Source organism: Lytechinus pictus, chromosome 8 (genome assembly GCF_037042905.1).
Source record: "Lytechinus pictus isolate F3 Inbred chromosome 8, Lp3.0, whole genome shotgun sequence".
In the NCBI taxonomy this organism is placed as follows: Eukaryota; Metazoa; Echinodermata; class Echinoidea; order Temnopleuroida; family Toxopneustidae; genus Lytechinus; species Lytechinus pictus.
This window is the reverse complement of record NC_087252.1, coordinates 22,146,028-22,171,592: the sequence shown is the minus strand read 5'-3', so window position 1 is coordinate 22,171,592 and position 25,565 is coordinate 22,146,028. Positions and strand designations below refer to the sequence as shown.

The 25,565-nt window shown below is 36.4% G+C and overlaps 1 protein-coding gene across 1 annotated transcript; it reads left to right on the top strand.

The window, feature by feature from the left end:
- Positions 1-6,554: 6,554 nt before the first annotated feature.
- Positions 6,555-24,242, top strand: LOC135154895 (uncharacterized). Its single transcript, XM_064103122.1, has 7 exons — positions 6,555-6,643; positions 8,160-8,247; positions 16,849-17,031; positions 19,005-19,117; positions 19,698-19,754; positions 20,267-20,338; positions 21,816-24,242. Exons 3-7 carry the CDS (start codon positions 16,944-16,946, stop codon positions 21,906-21,908), a joined length of 423 nt encoding a protein of 140 aa, XP_063959192.1. The 5' UTR covers positions 6,555-6,643; positions 8,160-8,247; positions 16,849-16,943; the 3' UTR covers positions 21,909-24,242.
- Positions 24,243-25,565: the final 1,323 nt, after the last annotated feature.

Here is a 25,565-nt window from a genome sequence, read left to right as displayed (position 1 = left end):
GGAACCAGTTGGGTAACTGGAAATGACTTCCACTTGGAAATGATTTCTAACTGGAACCAGTTGAGTAACTGGAAATCCCAACTGGAACCAGTTGGGCAACTGGAAATCCTAACTGGAACCAGTTGGGTAACTGGAAATGATTTCCAATTGGTTTCCAATTGGAAATTTTCCAGTTACCCAACTGGATCCAATTGAAACCAGTTAATTTGCATATTATCTGCCAGTGTGCACAGATTAATGTTTTATGAGATTCATCATCATTAACAATGTATCTATTTTTCTCTTTTCAATTACAAGTACCACACTTTTTAAAGATAAGTATTTAGAATACTTTGCAGTGAAAACCATGTTCATAAATGTTATAGATTATAATTAAAACAGATTAAAGGATAATTAGTACACCACTAACTGTTACCAAATTACATCAAATGAAAATACATATATTTGAAGATCTTCCATATAAATATATGTACATATGAAAGTCTGTATTTTATCAATGCCCTTTACATTGGTATTAATAGACATATAACACTGCTTCTGTGTTGGCATGAGCAATAGTTAGTGCAAATGCTAATTAATTTGTAAATAATTAAGTTCATTCCAACTGGAAGTTCCAATTGGATCCAGTTGGAAACCAATTGGTTTCAACTGGTTCCAGTTGAAACCAGTTGCCTCCAATTGGTTTCAACTGGAACCAATTGAAACCAGTTGCCTCCAATTGGATTCAACTGGTTTTAATAGGGAAATTTGAACAACTGGAACCAATTGACACAAATTGCCAACTGGTTCCAGTTGCTCCATTGGTTTTAACTGGAACCAATTGGCAACTGGTTTTCAATTGGAACCAATTGGCAACTGGTTTTCAATTGGAACCAGTTGTTCCAATTTCCCTATTGAAACCAGTTGGCCAACTGGTTTCAATTGGTTTTACCCTAATTGGTTTTAACTGGATTTTGGTCCTGGGACTGTAGTTTGAAGATGGTATATTCGGGGCCAATGATAGTCCTAAAAAAAACTTAAGAATCTATTTCTTTCTTTATGCCTCCAGTCTACACCATTAATTCAATTCAATTCAATTTATTTTCTTTCATTTTCAACAGACTAAAGTAATGCATATGTGGTCAAAATAGTTACAATGAACTTATCATACAGGCAAAATAAATTGAGGCATGTACAATATATGATATTTATATATAAGTAAAAGTAAAACAAAACAGAGTATTATATATAAGCGAAATATCATAACCATTAAAACAAAATTCTGAGAAAATGGAGGAATCCACTAAAAAGCACTGCTTTTTATCAGGAACACCTGATAACCATGGTATCAGGTGTTCCATGATAATGTCTGTCTGTCTTACCGTAAATGTTACTGCAATAACAGTGATTGGATTTTTTTACCACAGTGAAGTTGCTGGAAGCATCATGTTTTCCATCTGTTTGTGCACCGTTTGTCTGGCCATCTGTTACCAGTTCTCATTATCGCGACAACATAGACAGCTATCAGATATTGATGAAACTGGAACTTCATTATTTGTTATCTGATTATGATAAAATTTTCAGCATTTTGCTCTGTGAATTTTACTCTATTTATTAAAATAGAAATATTTTCAGCCTGGATGATCCCTTTAAGGGGAAACTAACTGGACAACACTTTTAATGATTTTGTTGATTATAAATTGCTACAAGTAGTTTTTACTTTGTTTTCATATTATAATTATAATTAGTTGTAGCGGTGATTATTTTAGTAGTATTATTAAATTAGTATTATTAGTAGTCGTCGTCGTGGTAGTAGTAGTAATAGTACAATATAGTAGTTAATATAGTTATAAATTATCGATATTATTATTTTTATTATTTATTATTGTTATCATTATTATAATAATCATTATTATTATCATCATATTTTTATCATGATTAGTAGTAGTAGAATTAGTATACTTTATTATCATTAGCATCATTTTGAAACTGTTATGAATTACATAGTTTGTCAATATTATCATGATTACTATTATTATTATTATCACTATTTTTATTATTATTATTGTTGTTAGCGCCATGGTTTTTATGAACAGAATAGTATAGAAATAGTGTATAGTAGTAGTAGTAGTAGTAGTGGTAGTAGTAGTAGTAGTAGTATTACATGTAAGATTATTATTATTATTAGTATAGTAGTAGTAGTAGTAGAAGTAGTAGTAGTAGTAGGAGTAGTAGTATTAGTAGTAGTAGTAGTGAGTAGTAGTAGTAGTAGTAGTAGTAGTGAGTAGTAGTAGTAGTAGTAGTAGTAGTGAGTAGTAGTAGTAGTAGTAGTAGTAGTAGTGAGTAGTAGTAGCATATTATTAATTATTTATAAGTATTACATTCTTTTTGTTCTTGTTCTTCTTCACCTTCGACCTTCTTCTTCTTCCAAGTTTTCTTTTTCTTATCATCATCAATATTATTATTACATGTAAGATTATTATTATTTTTATTATTATAGTAGTAGTAGTAGTACTAATAGTAGTAGTAGTAGTAGTAGTAGTAGCAGTAGTAGTAGTAGTAGTAGTAGTAGTATTACATGTAAGATTATTACTAGTATAGTAGTAGTAGTAGAAGTAGTAGTAGTAGTAGGAGTAGTAGTATAGTAGTAGTGAGTAGTAGTAGTATATTATTAATTATTTATAAGTATTACATTTTTTTGTTCTTGTTCTTCTTCACCTTCGACCTTCTTCTTCTTCCAAGTTTTCTTCTTATCATCATCAATATTATTATTACATGTAAGATTATTATTATTTTTATTATTATTATAGTAGTAGTAGTAGTAGTACTAGTATAGTACTAGTAGTAGTAGTAGTAGTAGTGAGTAGTAGTAGTATATTATTAATTATTTATAAGTATATTATGAAAGATTTCTGCCTAAATGAGACAGAAAATCGTGTACATCTCTTGAACGCACACACAGGTCACGGAGTGACCCTGAGTGCAAACAGCTGACTGTGTTACAACTTGGGGAGTGATACATTTTTACAATAGGGGTGATCAAACTCACTGGAGGGACTTTAATTCACTTATAACAAAGAAATGTTAACTACAGTACTCATGTTGAATGCTCTGATGAAAATTATATGAGTTTCACATTCATTTGAACGAGAGGACAAGCCCGGAGGACAAGATTATTGTATATATCCAGTGCATTATGCGTGAGTCATACTACCATTGCGACCCCTGCCCGGCCGATGGTTCAGGCATGACGATTCTGAGTGACGTCACCGATAGAGACCTCAAATGCCAGAAGAGCCGATTCGACAACTAACTTCATCTAAAAAACACGTATTGAAGATAACATCCAATGGGGAAATGGCTTTCATTTTCGTGAAATATACATTCCATTCTTCAATAAATCTTTCACCCCGTCGTTAACTGCCCATTCATTCTCGAGCAATGGGAAAATGAATACAGAGTGTCTCAAAATTTTGTGTTAAAAAAGGTACATTTTCCATAGAACTTCTGCAAAAAAGCAATGCGTAAGGGAAAGATTAGCCCCAAAACACGAATAGATGAGTTAATCAAATGGGATGAATCATGAAAATCAGTGAAATATAGTTTCTCCTGTCCTCATTACTGAACGCCCCGACTTGATACGATTAATTTTTCCCCCTCTCCATCATGCAACTTTTAAGAAAAATGGTGCATATTTTCATAAAAATACCATGTGTTATATCGACGGACGCCCGTGCGTACGCGCAGGAGGATGCCAAATGTCTCGTATTTTTCATAATGAATGATTCTTTTTGTTCTTGTTCTTCTTCACCTTCGACCTTCTTCTTCTTCCAAGTTTTCTTCTTATCATCATCAATATTATTATTACATGTAAGATTATTATTATTATTTTTATTATTATAGTAGTAGTAGTAGTACTAGTATAGTACTAGTAGTAGTAGTAGTAGTAGTAGTAGTAGTAGTACTAGTATAGTACTAGTAGTAGTAGTAGTAGTAGTAGTAGTAGTAGTAGTAGTAGTAGTAGTAGTAGTAGTAGTGGTAGTATAGTATAGTCGTAGCAGAAGCAGCCTATTTTAATTCATCGTTTAGAATCATTTTGAAACAATTTAAAACAACTGGACTTGTATGATGCTGTAGATTCTCCTTCGTTTTGTACTATTGTTATTATTCTTGTCTTATCATTATTATTACTGCTTACTAAATTAATTTTGGCTATTGCCCGAATTGTAGGTTTTTCACCTCCTTGTGTATCGGAATACAAACGCCACTGCAAAATATGTTCGGATTTAATTCATATGACTGCTCTCTGTACGTGTAGCCAATGAACTCTGCTATTATTGCATGCGGTGCAGTGTTATGTGCATCCAGCGACGTGTGTAGACTCTTCACTAGTCGCTTTGTAGCTATTTTTACGGAGATTGCCTTCGCCAGGGTGTAAAACGGAAACGCGCTCCCGGGACGCCTATTTGTCCCGTATTTCAGAATATTGAAAAAAAATGTAAATAGGTCTAATACATTTAAAAGTGACGAATTTTCATCAAATAACCAACAGATGACGAAGCAGAGACAACAATAAAATCAATAACTAAACCTTTGTAAACCTTTGCAAGTTCTGCGGTGATTTTCTTGCTAACCCAATACATTGCAAACGAACCCCGGGAGGGGGGGGGCACTTACATTGACGAGTGGATACCATGCGCGACCAAAAAACACGTAAAAAGGATGTCTTTTTCAAGATAGGGCTCGTTACGTACGTAACGTGATAAGGGTATCAAAAACACAAAAATATTGAAAATAGGGTATCTATTTCGCTCGGAAAAATATACGTGTTTAGGGTCAAATATGCGGAGATGATGAAACAAAATCAAAATGTTTTATAAAGGATGTCCTTTCTGCCCCAACACGTACGTGTTTAAAGTCCGATTTGCGCGAGGTGTGGGAGGTGGGGCCCCTGGTACTAGACCAAAATAATGTTGAATAAAGGCAAAACGACCTAACAATAAAATATCGCTGTACTTGTTTAGGGGTTCATTTCGAGGAATACTTGCCAAGGGTATCGTTTTGTTTCCAGTACTTGTTAAGGGTATGGTTTCACAAGACAATACTTGTTAAGGGGTGCATTTTCAGAATATGGAAAATACATGTTTAAGGTGCTTTTCAAGACCCCGTGGTCGCGCATGGTATCCACTCGACAATGGAAGTGCCCCCCCCCCCCCGGAAACGAACTGGCCTCCTGCCTGTGTGTGGCAGGTACTAGCTAGGCAATTAGGATCGGAGCAGATTCTCAATAGTGCAAACAATGACATGATAAACAATTTTTCCACCAAAACAATCACAAAAATCGGCGGAAAATTTGTACAATTTTATTATTGATTCTTAGAGTACTGATTTGGAGTTGCTAATGTTTCAGCTTTTGTTTTGAGTCTTGTTGTGTATCATGCCGCGATGCTTCATCTAATTTTTAAGTTGACAATGTCTCACTTTGAAATTTTATTCATTTATAAATTTTTTTAAATTAAAAAACACCAAATATCATGATTTTTGTGAGATGATTGGATTGTTTTGTTTGCTTGAAGTTTGAACTTTTTCCTTTTCCTTTTCTATCCTTCCTGCTTGCTCTGTTTTGTTCCATCTATCGTTATTTCTTATTTTTCTTTCCTGATCCTTTTTTTCTCTGTGTGTTCATTTTTCTTTATTTCCTTCTTTCTCTTACCTGCCTTCTTTATTAAATTTCCTTTTTTATTTCCTTCATTCTTTTTTTCCTTAAACTTTTCTTTGCTTCATTCTCCCTCTTCTTTTCGTTCTTTCTCTCCTCCCATTATTTTCTTTTTTTTTCATTCTGTCCTCCCTTCATTCTTTCCTCCTTCCTGTCATTATTTATTTTATATTTTCGCTTATTCTTTATTTCTTTTTCCCCTCCCTTCCTTGCTTCCTCCCTTCCAGTTTTTCTTCTTTCTTTCAAAGAATGAAGGAAACATGACTTTCCTTCATTTTTTTCTTTCCTCCTCTTTTTTCTTACTGTTTTTCTCTCCTTTATTTTGTCTTTCACACATTTATTCATATTCCCTTCCTTTCTTTTTTACTTTCTATATTCAATTTAAAGAATGACGGAAACCCTTTTTCTCTCTTTTATTCTTTCTTTCATCCTTCTTTTATTCTAACTTTCTTTTATTTTATTTTTTTCCCTTCATTTTCCCCTTCAGTCTCTTTTTTTCTCTCCTTCATTCTTTCGTTCACCCTCCCTTCCAATTCTTTATATCAACACTGTGTATAGCCTTCTTTGTTGATTTTTTTATGTCGATTGTCCCGTATTTCATTTTGTGAAATCTGATCACCCTGTTGTTGTTATCACTATTATTGTTATTATTATCATTATTATCTTTATCATTATTATCATCATCATCATCATTATTGATATTATTATTATATTCATCACCATCCTCCTCTCGCCAATATCGTCATCATCATAATAAAAGTATTGCATTTCATGTACATAACAAAAGACAAAGGTGTATATGATAATAAATCAGGATAAATGTTTAATTCCTTTTTGGTTTATTTTTTCTTAAAGCGTTCTTGCCGTGATGCAGTTGACCAAGATTACGAAGACGAATTGTGCGAAAGACTGGCTGATGCTGCCATTGGAATCAGTTCAGACCTAGAGGTAATAATTGAATCGCCTATGCCTACCTAAACTAAAAAAAAATCAAAGAAAAACTTTAACCAATATTGGGTAAAATGGAAACATGCATGTTTGCTTGGTGATTTATTTTTACTCCATATTGGGCATGGGCAGAAATCCCAGGGGGGACAGGGGGACGCGTCCCCCCTACTCAAAATAGTAGGGGGGACACAATATCAAATGTCCCCCTACTATTTGTGGTCTTTTATGATGCTAAGGAATACATCATTCAAAATAAAAATTAAAACATGTATTTTAGGACTAGATGACCTTACGTTTGGGATGATGACCCTTTTTTTTTGCTTGTCAAATTTATTTTCGACGAAATGACCTTAAATTTGGGGTGATAACCGTTTTTTTCTTGTCAAATTTTCCAGCCCCTTGTCCCCCCCCCCCCCCCCCACCTTTTGGGAGAAATTTCCACCCCTGATATTGGGCAAAATGCATGTTTTAAAGGGTAAATTTCAACGCAACATTTGTAGTTTAGGTAATTGGCAAAATATACACTATTCAATGTTTTTACTTTGTATGGAAAAGAAGGAAATTATTAACCAACAAGAAAATCAGAAATGAATTTCAAGGGATTTGAATATCCCTGCATAATTTTAAACCATGTAGAAGATCATTATTAGTCATCTGCTTGTATGCCAATCCAGGGTTTGAAAATACAGACTAGGGAAATGTGCATTTAAAATAGTGATCGCCTCGCATGTTAGCCTATGATTTAAGGCGCATTTGGGGCGTGTTTAGGAATATAACAGTGCCGAATGCCTTGGCTATCAAAGGCTATCTCATTCGGAGATAGAGTATTGATGGTTTCTCACGGTCCCTTAAGGCTTAGCTTGCATTTATCGTATCGAATTAGGGGAGCATTTCATCAACATTTTTGTCTGACAACTTTCCTTGATTTTGATTGGCTAAGAAGCACTGTTACTATGGTAACTGTCGCATAAAATGGAACTTGTCAGATAAAACATCCGACAAGTCCTTTCATGAAACGCTCCCCAGAATTGCCTCAAAGACATCTTACCCCCCCCAAAAAAAAAAAAAAAAAAATATTTGGTAAAATGCTCCATGAGGGTAATTATATGTCTAACCAACATTCGGCATTTTGGGGGCATTTTTATTTATCTAGTGTGATGAAAATTTTGCCCATTCTAAAATAGATGCTGCTTATTTTTTTTAACCTTACTGGCCAACATGATTCCCGCGCGCTGGATAAAATACTGCCTCAAATTGGTTGGACACAGTTACCCTCGTGCTGGTTAAAATTTTACCCATTTTTTTTTACAGTGTAGATAAGAGATCAAGGCTTAATCATATTAGTCCGCTGGAGTATAGATGGGGTTTGCCTCTAGTTCCAAGACCAAGGAAAAAGGGAAAAAATGAACAAAATTAGAGGAAAGTGATGAAAGATGACACTAATCACTGCAGAAAGCCAATACGTGACCCTTATTTATCACGTTTTACACGAACGTTCTGTCTTCTCCATATATAGACGTCGGAAGAAATTTGTAAGAGCCTAGGGTTCTGTTGGGATCCACCACCCAGGAACGATATTTCTCTAAACCCTGAATTTGTAAAGGGTAAGTCATTAAATCAATTATTTACTTATTGATTCATTCTTTAATTCATTCCTTCATCCATTTATTCCTTTATCCATTTATTCATTCAATTAATCAATCATTCATTTATTAATTCATTCATCCATTCATTCAGTCAGTCAATCAATCAATCAATCATTTACTTATTCATTCATTCAATCAATTAATCATTCATTCACTCACTCATTCAATAATTCAATCATTTATTCACTCATTCATTCATTCTCTAATTCATTTATTTCATTTATTCATCCATCCATTTATTCATTCATTCATTCATCCATTTATTCATTCATCCATTCATTCATTCATTCATTCATTTATCCATTTATTCATTCATCCATCCATTCATTCATTCATCCATTTATTCATTCATTCATTCATCCATCCATTCATTCATTCATCCATTCATCCATTTATTCATCCATTCATTCATTCATTCATTCATTCATCCATCCATCCATCCATCCATTCATTCATTCATTCATTAATTCATTATCCATTTATTCATTCATCCATCCATTCATTCATTCATCCATTTATTCATTCATTCATCCATTCATTCATTCATCCATCCATCCATTCATTCATTCATTCATCCATCCATCCATTTATTCATTCATCCATCCATTCATTCATTCATCCATTCATCCATTTATTCATCCATTCATTCATTCATTCATTCATCCATCCATTCATTCATTCATTCATTCATTCATTCATCCATTTATTCATTCATTCATTCATTCATTTATCCATTTATTCATTCATCCATCCATTCATTCATTCATCAATTTATTCATTCATTCATTCATCCATCCATCCATTCATTCATTCATCCATTCATCCATTTATTCATCCATTCATTCATTCATTCATCCATCCATCCATCCATTCATTCATTCATTCATCCATTTATTCATTCATTCATTCATCCATTTATTCATTCATCCATCCATTCATTCATTCATCCATTTATTCATTCATTCATTCATCCATCCATTCATTCATTCATTCATCCATTTATCATTTATTCATTCATCCATCCATCCATTTATTCCTTCATTCATTCATCCATCCATCCATTTATTCATTCATTCGTCTGTTCACTCAATAGAGCATTTTCGCAAGCACTACGCAGATGCGTTCTACAACGCTGATAAGCTATTGTTAAAAGCCCTCCATAACAAAGCAGTCTTTGTCGAAAATCGATAAAATTAGAACAACAGTGTCGTCCTAGACTTTGCGCAAACGAAACATTTGCAATTGACGTCTGGTCCGAATTTTAAAGACGATTTGCTCTCCTGGTCCATATTTTTCGACAATGACCTCCGGTCTGTTCACTGTAACTTGATGGGCATTTCCAATAAATTTTCAACGGTCCAGAAAGCGTTCGCTAAGAAATTACGCTATCGTGTCATAACGCCATATCGATCCACTTGACGATTCTTGCTACAAAAGGAAATTCATTGAAAATCATACCAACAAAAAAAAACCAAGTGAACATTACAAAACGTAAACATGAACTATTTATAGAATTGAGAGGCGCGATAGCTCAGTCGGTACCCCGGGGGGGGGGAGCACTTACATTGACGAGTGGATACCATGCGCGACCAAAAAAAAACACGTAAAAAGGATGTCTTTTTCAAGGTACGGCACGTTACATACGTAACCTAATAAGGTGTCAAAACACTAAAATAATGAAAAAAAGGGTATTATAGTCCGGGTTATAATTGAGCAAGGTGCCACTTGGAGGAGAAATGTTCATATAGTGCCTCTAGACCATTTTGTACGCTGAATATGAATATATGAGGTAAACAGGCTGTATCCTGAAAATTAACCCGTGAGGGCGCTTTTTTCAAAATGGCCGCCAAATTTTCATAAAATCTGAATATTCGTACATAGATTTTGACATAAGCATCCAATTGCCATGAAATTAGTGTCATATGAAAGCCAATTAAATTTCCTACAATTTGGTACTATTTATAGGGGGATAAGTAGGTCATTTAACCGAGATTTTAAGTAGAAAACTGCATTTTCTGTATTTTTTCCCCGAAATTGGAAATTTTGCAAATACGTGATTTTACATAATTCGAAGAAAAATAAATTAATTACCTTGAAATGTTCCTGAAAAATTTATTAATATATCATTATTACATAGATGAAATTTCAACCCTGTATCATTTTTTCTAAGCAAATTTATAAGGTATCAAACTTGAATTCTTCAATATCAGAAATGTTGCTTTTTGTATGCATTTCCATAGACTAATACGTACATGTATAATATATGTATGTATAATGTATAGTTAAAACTTTAATGCAATTATCTCCGCTAGTTAATCACTTGCAGAGTTAAGAGTAGGCTTTTCTCTATCAGCTACATAAAAGAATATGTTGGCACATTGAAGCCTAACATTCTCATGGGGGTGGGGGTGTCGAAGACCCCCCCCCCCCCCGTGGCTATATCATGTTGTATTTATTGGAAAATCACTATTTTCTGAAGCACCCATTGAGGCAAAAGGCAATTCTGTTATACAGTACAGCCACTTTAATTACTTTAAAACCACTTGGAGAGGAAAAGAGTAGGCTTTGTTCTACCAGCTACATCAAAAGAAGTAGTCCATCGAAGCCTACCTCTCTCGGTGGGGGGGGGGGGGTAATGGAGGTCACCCCTCCCCCTTTTGCTTATTGCTAATTCATTTGGAAATTCACCATTTTGGACCCAACATTGAGGCAAAAAAGCGTTTGTGCATTACAGTACACCCCATTTTATTGATTTGAAAGAGTAGAGTTCGTTCTACCAGCTACATGAATAAGCGCATGCACATCGAACCCTAGCCCTCTCAGGTGCTGTCAAAGTCACCCCCCCCCCTCCTCTATATCATGTATATTGCCTATTTATTGAAAATTACACCATTTTTAATCACCAATTGAGGCAAAAGGGCATTTCTACTATATAAAGTACAGCCAATTTTATTTTCTTGCAATGACTTGGATAGGAAAGAGTAGACTTTGCTATATGAGCTATATATTAACAAGTGCTGGCAAATAAAAGCCTACCCCCCCCCCCCGGGATGCAGTTGAAATCACCCCATTCCTTTCGCATTATTTATTTATTGAAAAATTTAAAATTTTTAAGCCCCCATTTAGGCAAAAACGCGTTTCTGCTATATAGTTTTTCCACTTTTACTGCCTTGAAACCACTTAGGGTGGAAAGAATAGGTTTTGCGTTATCAGCCACATATAAAGCATATCCCCTTCAGAGGACTGTTGAAATCATCCTACCCCCTTTCATTATTGTTTATTCATTGAAAATTCACCATTTTGGTGCCCCCATTGAGGCAAAAAGGCGGTTCTGATATATAGTTCTTCCACTTTTACTGCCTTGAAACCACTTAGGGAGGAAAGAATAGGTTTTGCGTTATCAGCCACATATAAAGAAGTGCTGGCAAATAAAAGCCTACCCCCTCCGGGAGGCTGTTGAAATCACCCCATCCCTTTTGAATTATTGCCTATTTTATTGAAAAAAAATCACCGTTTTGAAACCCCCATTGAGGCAAAAAGTAATTTCTGATTACAACTCTGCCTTTTTTACTACATTGAAACCACTTGGAGAGGAAACAATCATGGCAATAGGCTTTGCTCTATCAGCTACATACAAAGATGTGCTGGCAAATAAAAGCCTACTCCCTTCAGGGGACTGTCGAAATTACTCCCCCCCCCCCCCTCTTGAAATTCACCATTTTGGTGCCCCCATTGAGGCAAAAAGGGTATTTCTGATATATACTTCTGCATTTTTTCACCCTTAAAACCACATGGTGGGAAAAGAATAAAGGCTTTGCTTTAACAGCTGCATAAAAAGCATATCCCCATCAGAGGACTGTTGAAATCACCCCACCCCCTTTTCATTATTGCTTATTTATTGAAAATTCACCATTTTGGTGCCCCCATTGAGACAAAAAGGCGGTTCTGATACATAGTTCTGCCACTATTACCACCTTGAAAGAGTAGGCTTTCCTTTATCAGTTATATAAAGAAGTGGCTCTACTATATACCAGAAACACCTTTTGCCTCAATGGGGGCTCGAAAATGGCGAGTTTTTCAATGAATTGGCAAAAATCGCAAAAAAAAGGTGGGGTTACAGCTATAGTCCCTGAAGTGGGTTAGGCGTCGAGATGGCAGCAATTCAACATACATAGCTGAAAGAGGAGAACCTACTCTTTGCTCTCCAAATGGTTTCAAGAAAATGAAATCGGGTTTTTTATACAGCAGAAGTGCATATTGCCTCAATGGGGGCTCAAAATTGTGAATTTTCAAATAATTAGGCAATAATGCAAAAGGGGTGGAATGGTTTGACAGCCGCCCAGATGGGTAAGCTTCAATGTGCCAACACTTCTTTATAGGTAGCTGATAGAGCAAAGCATATTCTGTCCGCCTACTCTTTCAAGGCAGTAAAAGTGGCAGAACTATATACATGTATCAGATATTCTTTTTTACCTCAACGGGGGCTCAAAAATTGTGAATTTTCCAATAAATAGGTAATAATGCAATGGGAAGAGGGGGTGATTTTGACAGCCCCTAGAAGGGGGTAGGCTTTTATTTGCCAACACATCTCTATAGCTGATAGAGCAAAGCCTATTCCTTCCTCTCTAAGCGGTTTCAAGACAATAAAAGTGGCAGAACTATATATCAGAGACGCCTTTTTGCTTCAATGGGGGCTCCACGATAGTGAATTTTCAACAAGTAGCCAAATACCGAAAATTAGTGAGGAAACTTTTACAGCCTGGAGGAGATAGGCTTCGATTTGCCAACACTTCTTTATATGGAGCTAATAGAGCAAAGCCTACTCTTTACTCTCCAAGTCATTGCAAGTAAATAGAATTTGCTGTACTCTATAGTAGAAACGCCTTTTTGCTTTAATAGGTGATCCAAAATTGTGAATGTCCAATAGATAGTCAAATACCGGAAATTGGTAAGGTAAATTCTACAGCCCGCTGAACATTCTGAAGGGGATAGGCTTCGATTTGCCAACACTTCTTTATAGCTGATAGAGCAAAGTCTTTACTCTTTCTTCTCCAAGTCATTGCAAGAAAATAAAATTGGCTGTACTATATAGTAGAAACGCGCTTTTGCCTCTGTCAATGGGTGATACAAAATGGTGAAATATCCAATAAAATAGGCAATATACATGATATACAGGGGGGGGGGGGGTTGACTAAGACATCCCCTGAGAGGGCTAGGGTTCGACATGCCAGCGCTTTTATATATGTAGCTGATAAACTCTACTCTATTGTACTCTTTCCTCTCTAAGTGATTTCAAATCAATAAAATGGGGTGTACAACAAAGCACAAACGCTTTTTGGCCTGAATGTTGGGTCCAAAATGGTAAATTTTCACATAAAATGGCAATATTAAGCAAATGTTCCCCCCCTCCCCCCAAGAGGGGTAGACTTCGATGTGCTACTTCTTTAGATGTATAGCTGGTAGAACAAAGCCTATTCGTTCCTCTCCAAGTGGTTTCAAAGCAATCAAAGTGGCTGTACTGTATAGCAGAAATGCCTGTTTTTGCCTCCATGGGTGCTCCAAAAAATCTGTTATTTTTCTAACAAATTGGCAATATACAACAACATGATATAGCAAAGGGCAGTGGGGGGGGGGGTGACTTCGACACCCCACCCCCATGAGAGGGTCAGGCTTTGATGCCTGTGCCAACATTTTTTTATGTAGCTGATAAAGAAAGCCTACTCTTAACTCTCCAAGTGGTTAAAAAGCGGAGATAATTGCATTTAATTTTTAACTACCGGTTAACATTATACATACATGCATTATACATGTTATACGTATTAGTCTATGGAAATGCATACAAAAAGCAACATTTCTGATATTGAAGAATTCAAGTTTGATACCTTATAAATTTGCTTAGAAAAATGATACAGAGTTGGAATTTCATCCACGTGATAATAATATATTAATAAAGTTTTCAGGATCATTTCAATGTAATTGATTCATTTTTCTTAGAATTATGTAAAATCATGTATTTGCCAAATTTTAAATTTTGGGGGAAATTTTTTTTTTTTTAATGCAGTTTTCTACTTAAAATCTCGGCTAAATGACCTACTTATCCCCTATAAATAGTACCAAATTGTAGGAAATTTAATTGGCTTTCATAATTATGACACTAATTTCATGGCAATTGGATGCTTATGTCAAAATCTATGTACGAATATTCAAATTTTATGAAAATTTGGCATTTTGAAAAAAGCGACCTCACGGGTTAATTTTCAGGATACAGCCTGTTTACCTCATATATTCATATTCAGTGTAAAAAACTGGTCTAGAGACACTATATGAAAATTTCTCCTTCTCCAAGTGGCACCTTGCTCAATTATAACCCGGACTATATATCTATTTTCGCTAGGAAGGCTACGTGTTTAGGGTCAAATTTGCAAGGGTATAAAAAATAAGACTAAAATGTTTGATAAAGGATGTACTTATTGCCCAAAGAGTCAACACTACGTGATTTGCGCGAGGTATGGGAGGTGGGGATGTAATAAACCCAATGATGTAGGTAAAAGTAAAACCGACGACCGACGCCCGTGACATAACAATTGAAATATCACTGTACTTGTTTAGGGGTTCACTTCGGGGAATACTTGCCAATAGTATCATTTTGTTTTGTTAAGGGTAGGGTTTCACACGCCAATACATGTTAAGGGGTGCATTTTCAGAACATGGAAAATACGTGTTTAGGGTGCTTTTCGAGACCCCATGGTCGCGCATGGTATCCACTCGTCAATAAAAGTGGCCCCTCCGAGGTCGGTACTCGGTAGAGCGGGAGCTCCGTATTCCGGGTGCGCTAGTGCCCTTTGGAAAAAGCATTTAAACCCTCATTACCAGGTCCCTCGCAGAGGACTTTCAGCCGTCGCACAGTAGGCCAGGAGAGAGCAAAATTGCGCCAAAACTGGTTTTTGGTCATGAAACAATTTTTTTTCATGTTCTAAGCAAAGATAAGAACCTGAAGAATGTCTCCATACAATATTTCTCCATGGAATTGATTATTAGTTGCCCATTTTATTCAATATTACCGGAAAATTACCCTTTACGGCTACCGCATGTGTAAATGACACGTTTTTAGAAATTTCACTGTTTTAACAAAACGGATTGTTTAATTTATTCATAATTCACGGTACTCCTTGATGAATAATTGTATTAAGTGATCAAAAAATTTCAAGATAAAATGATAATTCCTTCAGAGGTAATTTTGGACGAAACCATTTGACAATGGGGGGTTTTAGCAAAAAAATTTCATGAGCATTTCTTTTAAAAATTGCTGCCGATTGCTGCGCTGTAAATACCATGACGGTCTTTGTTATAGTTCATGCTTTACACTGATACCAAATTTAGCTGAATATACGTGCATTTTCTGGAGATATACCCAATTTTCCAACCACATGTTCGCCGTATTTATCACAAAAATCGTTCCAAGTTAGTGTCCCATTATGCGCGTGTCGAACGTTGCGGGTGACATTAAACAAACTCCCCGTCGCGTGAGAGAGAGAGAGAGGGGGGGATGTCTGGCTCAAGTGTAAGGCTCTTGTGACTGGTATCTGCCTAAAATATCTTCGTTAAACATACATTTAGACAAGCTTTCATTTCCACTTCCACTAACTATATGATAATACATGTAACACAACTTCATTTTGATGTCAAACTCTTCCATCCCGTGTTCCATATCTGATATGCTGTCATCCTGAGAAGATTAATTCTTAAGGTAAGATTCCCGGATAAGATTATCAATTTGTTTTATTGTTAATAAACCAAGTAGGGGCTACTGTGACGCTATAACACGCATAACTAGGGATGTGATAGGTCTCACGCAGTTTTCTGCCAAAATATGAAAATGTGCATGGGACAGAGATGGGATATACGTGGGCTCTATACATGTATAAGTTGCATTATCATTATTAGTATTTATCCCCCCAAAAGGGTTTGTAACTTCACATACACGTATGAATTCGTTTATCTCTTGGTTCATTCTAAATTTGCTATAATTGTTAGTATCGATTAAGAAGGAATTGTATATCATCATTTCAAGGATTGTTTGGTTTGTGACTCTCATTGACTTTATATGTATTCCACATACTAATGGTAACATGTGACATTGTGATTAGAAGCAAGTTTTTAAGAGTACAACAATCACAGCCTCTTCCCCCTGATGTTCAAAGTATGCTAAAAGATCCTCTCACCAAAGACATAATAGTTGGTGAGATAGCAGAGAGAGACTCTGATTCGGAATAACTTTGTTTGGAAATACTTTTATTAAATTCTACGGGTGAAATTACCCTATATCTACCAAATTTCATCGTACAAATGTGTGAATAATGGGTTTTAGCGCACTTTGGGTTCATTCTGGCCCACTGTGCGTCGGTCCTCTGGTTTCTAGTTTACAATCATTCGTGCTTTCTTACCAATCAGGTAAAAACAAAAATCAATACCATTTACCAATTCTAAAATACTGGTATGAATGACATATTTTTCATTTCTCTTAAATTTGTCGCCTCGATTAATTTTCACATTCTACAGGCGCAGGTTTTGTAACAGGAGCAGCAGCGATCATAGGTGGGATTGCGAAACTTTGGCACAAATTGTCACCTCTCTTGAAACATCTCAAACATCTCATGCCTGTACTGCGCACGGCAATGGCTCCACTCTATATGGCTGGTCGAAAGAGGCGTGCCATTTCCTCCACAGATTGGAATCTACGAGGTAAATGTTAGGGGTCAGTGTTGTTATATTCGTAGTAAGATCTTATTTACACATCGTTCCTATTGCCACGGGTTGCGTCACGATAGAAACATTGGTCTTACTCGTGGCATAATCATAGTGATCGTAAAAGATCGTATCAGATCCTATTGACTCAGTCATGGTAATTGTATTGATCGTAATACCTAGTATCCATTTCAGGATCTGCGTCTCAATAGAAACATTGTTCTTACTCATGGCATAATCATAGTGATCGTAAAAGATCGTAGAAGATCGTATCAGATTCTATTGACTCAGTCATGGTAATTGCATTGATCGTAATACCTAGTTCCTACTGTCACGATCTGTGTCACAATGGAAAACTTGGTCTTAATCGTGGCATGATCATAGTGACCGTATAAGATCGTATCGAATCCTATCGACTAAAGGCCACCGCACACCTCACGACTGTTCGCGATCCGATTTTGGAACAAAACGCACTTTGCTCATTTTCTGAAAATGTGAATGGAACATATCATTTTATTTTAGGTTAGAATTAAATGAAAGAATACTAATAAAACCATTTTGAAAGATTGCAAGCCGTTATTTTGGAGTAAAGGCCAAATTAGTTTCAAATCGTAGCCAATAGTACGACTGCTATGACGTCATTACGACTAGATATTAAATTTGCTTTTATTCTAAGAAAGGTGATAGCATAGTCACAGATTTGAACATAGGTATGATGATTTCGAACACTACACAGTAAGATATTCCAAGTCTCAATATTAGCATCAAATTCTACTACATTTTATTCTGAAATCGGGTCGCAGACCTATCGTAAAGTGTGCGGTCGCCTTTACTCGTGGCAGAATTATAGTGATCATAGAAGATCGTATCAGATTATAATAATAATAATATGCAACATTTATATAGCGCTTAAATACAAATGTTTCTAAGCGCTGCATACTATTACCCCGGCTTTATAGCACGGCTACCCTGATCGGGCGCATCGAGTATTCAAGGAATTCCTTCCTACCGGGTACCCATTTACTACACCTGGGTCGAGAGTGATCCTATCGAGTGATCCTATCAGATCCTATCAACTCAGTCATGTTAATCGTATTGCTCGTAATACCTAATGTATAGTTGCTACTGTCTCGATTGATGGTGGAACAATCAAAGCAGTCGTATCAAAAACGTATCAGGTTCTGTCGTGGCAATCATGATGATCGTAGATAAATTTTGAATGGTTGAAAAAAAAAATCGCGATCAACTACGAAAAGCCATAGCACCGGGAAGGAGGTGTGGTTATTTATATTTCCCTTTTTAAATGATTATCGCATGGGGACATACAGAATTGGCTCATCTGACTATGCATTTTTGGCCTACTTCATTTAGGATCCACTTTGATTTCTGGGGACCGTTTCATCAACATTTTTGTCTGACAAGTTGTCAGATCTGACAACTTTCCGTGATTCTGATTGACTGAGAGGCATTGTTACTATAGTAACTGTCGGATAAAATGGGACTTGTCGGATAAAACGTCCGACAAGTCCTTTCATGAAACGCTCCCCTGTTATGCAAGGTAGGCTCCAACCATTTCAGCTTTTGAACCGTAGTGTGTTGTTTGACGTCTACCTATGTGGGCGCGTCACGGTCTAGTGGTTCCGACTTTCGCCTTTCAAACAGAGGGTCGTGGGTTCGAATCCTATCCAAGGTGTGTTTTCTTTCTGCAAGAAATTTATCCACACTATGTGCTGCACTCGACCCAAGTGAGGTCAATGGGTACCCGGCAGGAATAATTCCTTGCATGCACCGAGCGCCGGTGATGGTAGCTCGAGCTAAAGCCGGCGTAATAATAATAGCAGCGCTTTGTATCCTCAGGCAAAAAGCGCTTCATAAATCCAGCTATTATTATTAATGTTATCACCATCATCATCATCAACATCATCATTATTATTATTACTTCCATATTAAATATAATCGTATTGACACAGAGATCTATGACGAGGAAGAGTACGATCAGTTCAGGAACCTGGATAACACGCCCAATGCTGTCCATGATCTGTCTGAACGACTGGATGCTAACATGACCGCAGCTGAAATGAAAGTAAGTACTTTGCTGCTCTTAATTAGTAAGTCCTTTGCAGCTCTAAATTATATTTTGTTTCATCCTCTTGAGATCAATTATTATTATTTCAAGAAACATCAACTGAACGTCATCTGAATAGTGTATACAGTATTTTGAATACAAGTGAAAATAATTAATTTCATTAGTATCAAGTTCAACATAACTGCGTAAGAGAATATGAAATCATGTAAAAAAAAAATACGTCGTACATATATACAGACTACAATATCTCCCCCTCTCTCCCCACTCTCTCTCCCCCTCTCTTCCCGTCTCTCTTTCCAGCTCTTTCTTGTTCTGTCTCTCTGTCTCTCTCTCTCTCTCTCTTTTGCTCTGTCTCTCTGACTTTGTCTCCATCTCTCTTTATCGACCTGTCACTTCTCTTTCTAATTTATTTTTCTGCCTTCATCCCACTATGTCTGCCCGTCTCACTCTCTCTTAATTTTTAGGGAGAAAAATACAATAGGCCTCTACATCAATGTTTAACATAAAAATGCGTCAGATTATGTAGGCCAGATTATATGATAATATTCTTGACAGTTTTGTTTCCTTTCCTTTGCAGCTGATGTGTGATGTGTGCAAACTCCGAAAATATCTCGATCCCTCCAATACCAATGAGGTAGGTCACGACAAATGTGTTGATCAAAAATTTGTTTCATATTTGCTCCGCGACAATTGCTCCTACTGAATGTCGAGCGTCAAACCTTGCCTTAAGCCTCTTATCACAACTTTAACTCCCCCCCCACTCCACCCCCCCCCCCCCCCATTACATCTTCAGAGAAACTACAGGGGCCTGTTGCATAAAACTTTTTACCTGAGTAAGTTTTTGTCCTGTGTTAAAGTCAATGGCAGAAATCAGACTAACCTTAGTTTTTAGTTTTTACCAGAGTTTTCTCAGGTAAAAAGTTTTATGCAACAGGCTGCTGCAGGAGGAGCATTTGTCGGAAGTGCAAATGCAGCTTGTCTCAAAAATTATATCATATATAACCATAATTTCTTTCGGTTTTTTCTTATTTGTCATTTTGCTAATTTGGGTTTTTTGTTTATTTAGTTTAATTTTCTCGTGTTATATCGATGAAAGCTTATTTTGGGTGATGTTTTTCTCTTCCATGTTGGCATCTTGAAACACAGTCTGATGGGGAGGGTCGGTCTGAGGGGATGATCTTGTGCCGCGCACTTCCGTCAAAGAGGGCCCAGCGAAAGGTAGGCCAATGGACAGTTTCAATTCATTTGCTTTTCACTTTGTAAATCATATTTCAGTTGAGGGCCACGTTGAATACAGTTACCATTTTGGTAACTTTGCCAACCAATTGTAACTGATTTTGATTGGCCGTTGAGCATCGTTGCCATGGTAGTTACCATTGGATGGCCAAGTTGCCATAGTAAATTTTATGGAACGGGGCCCTGGTAAAGTCGACAATCCATGTCCCTGGGAACCTAGGTCGGGGGGGGGGGGCTAGCATAAGTGTATGATACATAATATGCCGCGGTCGAGACCCCAATTTTTAGCCTAAATTTCCGTCCCCGAGCATCACCAATTTAGAAAGTCATAGAAATTCATATTCTCCCCGCATTCCAGTGACCCTCAAATTTGTGTATTCTCGTGGCCAGTGCGCGCCCATGATTAACTACTCAGGACGGCGAGCTCTATCGACGAGGATCCGAGTCATGAGTTCCAGGGCTAGACCCCCATTTTTTTTTATTTGGTCAGTTCCAAAACAAGGCAATTTTAGCAATTATTTATTCAAGGGCCGTTCTGGAGACCCCCATTTTAAAGACCAATATTTAGTTCCAGAGCCCTCTATTTTCGACCGTGGTGTGGCACAAATGTATTTGTTTTAATTCGAGTAGCCAAAATTTAACAGTGTGAAAGTGATTTCACATTGTATTCCACACTGTGAACACACTGTGGCACTCACTGTGGGACACTGTTCTTTCCAGTAAGGCATGCACTAAACCAGTTAACAGGCATGGTTTATGTGGAGAATATGAATACAAATGCCTTTATTGTAACAAGTGGAATGCCTCTGGCGGTCTCACCTGCATCACGCGATTTAATATAGCAGCAGTGCTGATTTTGAAAACTACTATAACTCGCACAAGATGTACAGTGATACTTGGTTACTCTTATTTAAACGTTTTATGAACTAGACCAATACACTTATGATGGTAATTCAACAAATAACCCCCACGTGGCCAAAGTTCATTGACATTACATGATCTTTGACCTTGATCATGTGACCTGAAACTCGCACAGGATGTTCAGTAATACTTGATTACTATTATGTCCCAGTTTCATGAATCAGATCCATAAACTTTCAAAGTTATGATGGTAATTCAACAAATACCCAACATGGTCTAAGTTCATTGACCCTAAATGACCTCTGACCTTGGTCATGTGACATGAAACTTGCACAGGATGTTCAGTAATACTTCATTAACATTATGGCCAAGTTTCATAAACTAGGTCCGTATACTTTCTAAGTTATGCTGTCATTTCAAAAACTTAACCTCAGGTTAAGATTTGGTGTTGACGCCGCCGCCGTCGGAAAAGCGGCGCCTATAGTCTCACTCTGCTATGCAGGTGAGACAAAAATTAGTCGTTTGCTTTTAGAATGTTAAACTTGATTCTCCTGTAACTCCTGTGACTTTATCAATTTTTTCTTGATTTTTATTTCAGTGTATAAAGGACCTGCGTCAGATCATCGAGACCATAGGATCCTTATTTGGTCCTGTTGAATCTTGCCAGTTTATCAGCTGCGTAGCGGAGTAGCCGTTTCTCCAGGCCACACTCGGTGTGGTCAAGAATTCGCATGATGTCCAATGAAAAGGGTGCTATAAAATAGTTCTTCTCGATTATTACTTCATCAATATTAGCGTTGGTGTTACACTCTGAATGCAAGTGCTTCAGATTTGCTGATCATTTTTACAAGCAATTTCAACGATTTCTCCATCACATAATCACCAGAGAAAATAACAGATTAGTGACATAATATTATTATGAAGTAATAGCCATAGAAAATAACCAGTATCCACTGTGGCATGAGAAAGAAAGGATTGCATGAAAGTATTGAAGTAACAGTTGTCATTGCTCAAAAATCAGTAAGGGTTGGGTTCTTTGTTTGTTCTTGTTTGTTTGTTTATAATTTGTCTTTATCTAAGAATCTCTTTCTTTAAAAAATGTAAGATGCATCTTTCATAGGAGAAGTCCACTTATTCCATTAAATAAGTTTGTTTATGATGATATCATTTGTCACAAGAATACAAAATGCAAATTTCCCACAAATGTCATAAAAATGAAATCCCTGAACAAAGCTTAATGATGAAAGTTTAATCGCAATCGTATAAAAAAAAAATAAGCAAGTTTAAGGTTTGCTTAATTTACGAAACTGTAATATATGCGCAATACGGGCAATATGCAAATGAGGTAACCAATGATGTAACACACACACACTATGTTTGCAAAAAAATATTTCAATAATGTTACTCCACATGTTCAGGGAGGACATGGGGGAATTAAATCTTGTTCCACTTTATAATGAGGAAAAATTGAAATGTGTTTTTTATTTCACGCATTAAAATACAGAAAGAAAGTAGTGATTGGATGACTTCATGATTTTCCTCATTTGCATATTAAACTTGGCTCCGTAACACAGAGGTTTGCGATGAATTTCAAATATGAAAGAACTGCACTGATTGGCTCCCGGTCAGTATGTTAAACAGAGTACGCATGTAATGATGATCTTGATTGGTCGTTGGTATTTAGCAATTGATTGGAAACCCCTTGTGTTACGGAGCCAAGTATCACTATTTTGTGAAATAAATCGAAATTCAAATTGCCATTTATTATTCTACATCCGATTTTAAGATTTGTGATATGAAATTTTATTACAAAATACAATCGAAGTAATGATACATAATCAAAGATAACAAAGTCCTATGTCATTCTCAATAATACATACAAATTAAAAATATATAATGAATATGAAATGTTCACTGTAATACTTGTTTTATTTGTTTTCCTCTTCAGTTAAATTAAAAAAAAAAAGTTGGAGGACTTCCCCTTACATCTTCCTGCTGTAGAATCCAAGACGTAGTTCTTCACATTACATAGGCTTCACTATCCAAGTAATATATAATATATAAACATTCCCCCCCCCCCCACTCCCCCCCCCCCCTCTCTCTTTGATACACCCAGTATATCATAAATAAATGTGTTGATTGGTTCATACACATAGGGTAGCAACATTTCGGCCTCAATGGTAGATTGGCAATAAAATGAACTACTACAGACCGTCACAAAATGTATACCATCACAATCATGACTATTGTTATCATATTCATTATCTTTAGATTATATTTTAAATCACTGTCATCGTTCTAGTTATTACTATTATTACTATTATCATTAGTAGTAGTAGTATTATCATAGTTATTATTATCCTTATTACCATTATTCTAATGATTTTCATAACTATGTCTGTGCTTGTTTCATTATCATTAATATCAATATTGTTGTTGTTATTACTTATGTTTATATTCATATTACCGCCATTACTGTTATCTCGATTATACCAACGTGTATTGTGACCAACCACACCAAAACCAACAATAAGTCGCTCAAAATGAATTTTTAATTTTTCATTGAGCCTGAAAAAGCACGTCCTGCAGCTTTAAATATAACTCGTCAAATTTGATCATCATTAGCCCTCACAAAACCAGCGAGAGCTTCATGCATGAGACGTACACACTGTGCAATTTCTGTGAAACTTCCAAGCATCCACAGCAAAATTTGGTGCTAAAGAAACTCTTGTATCTTGTCGTTTATTCAACTTATGAACTTCATATGTTGATAGCATGAAGAATAATTACTCTTTCAGAAAAAAACTTTTTTTTTATTTTTGCTTTTTTAAAGACCAAATTACTATTTTGGCTATTTTCTGAGAGTTATTGTCGGGTCGGGGGTGACTGGTCACATGCTCATCCATATTATTTGTATACTGTAGATTTCAGTTACCCAGAGCAGCTTCGACATTATGGTAACTTTTTGACAATGAAAGAGAAAGTGTTTCTCGACTATTAAATGGACGATTTTGTTAAATGTTAATCCAGTGTCTTATTTTAGAATTTTTTTAGTGTATCAAGAATTTGATATCTATTACTCCCTCTTAAAAAACAATGAAACTCAAACAACATATTGAAACAACAAATATATAGAAGCCTTCTATTCCTAAGCAAATTCGTTATAATTTATTTCAATCATTAAAGAAATAAAACGTGAATATAAAAACATAAAAAAAAACAATAACATGACATGTTATAAAACTAATATGTACATATTAGTACTCCGATGATGTCTATCAATATATTTCAAAAGGATTCGGGAGGTGAACCCCACATGCACAGGTGAAAAAAGATTGAGCTTTGCCGACAATCAGTCATGTACCAGTCTTCCGTTTCCCTGTCATCAGTGGCGTACCGATGGGTGAGGGGGGGGCTTGGGGCGCTTGCCCCCCCCAAAAAAAAAAAAAAAAAAAAAAAAAAAAAATCATGACCAAGAAAAAAAGAGAAGGGAAGGGGGAATGGTGAAATATATTATAATTTTCTGAATATTTTATCAACAATCTATCACAAAATTCGACCTCTGTAGTAAAAAGTTTTGCGGCCCGGTAAGCCATGTCCAGCCACCTCCAAATTTTGGGTTTAGTACGCCACCGCCTGTCAGCAAAATTAAATGAAGCCCTTTGGAATTTAGCAACCCACACCTAGCTTTGTTATTCCCTGCTCATTTTTTTACGTTTCAGAGTTTTCTAATCGGAGAGTTGAGAGAGAAATACCCTCCTTCTGTGGACTTTCTTCCATATTATAATTCAAGCTAAATAAAAAAGCAACATGTTGCAGGATCCAATAGTCTTCTTGGTTTATATTCACATGGTCTAAAAGCAATTGGTCTAATTCTTAGTTTAACAACTTATGTCAAGGGCCCTGGGTTGCCCTACAAAATGAGGGGATTAGTTTGGTTACATTTCTGCTTGATTTTCTACCGACAAGGTTTTCAGGGGTGCTGCGTATGGGGAGTAATACACGCAGCAACCCCCCCCCCCCCCACACACACACACACACACTCACACGCGCAGTAAATCTTTGGGGTGCTGCGCCCCAAGCACCCCCCGCTTACCAGAAATCCTACACCATTTGGTGGACTATCAAATAGGTATGATTCCAGTTTGGAATTGGCCGGTGCACTACCCATTTAGTCTAATTCCCATTTGAAATGTCCAATATCATGCTTGATGGATTTTTCTCTTTTTATTCAAATCAGCTTTTTGTTGGGGCGGATGTACATGTGTCCGTTAATAAGGCAAAATGGTGCCTGCTTAATATATGAAGTCGGAAACATTATTGCCATTACTGGCGCGGTTATACCGGC

Bases quoted from the DNA above. Each gene is read 5' to 3' on its own strand.
- LOC135154895 (XM_064103122.1), top strand. From the start codon at position 16,944: ATGCCTGTACTGCGCACGGCAATGGCTCCACTCTATATGGCTGGTCGA. The intron at 17,032-19,004 runs GTAAATGTTAGG...GTATTGACACAG, and splicing joins CACAGATTGGAATCTACGAG to AGATCTATGACGAGGAAGAG. The intron at 19,118-19,697 runs GTAAGTACTTTG...TTTCCTTTGCAG, and splicing joins TGACCGCAGCTGAAATGAAA to CTGATGTGTGATGTGTGCAA.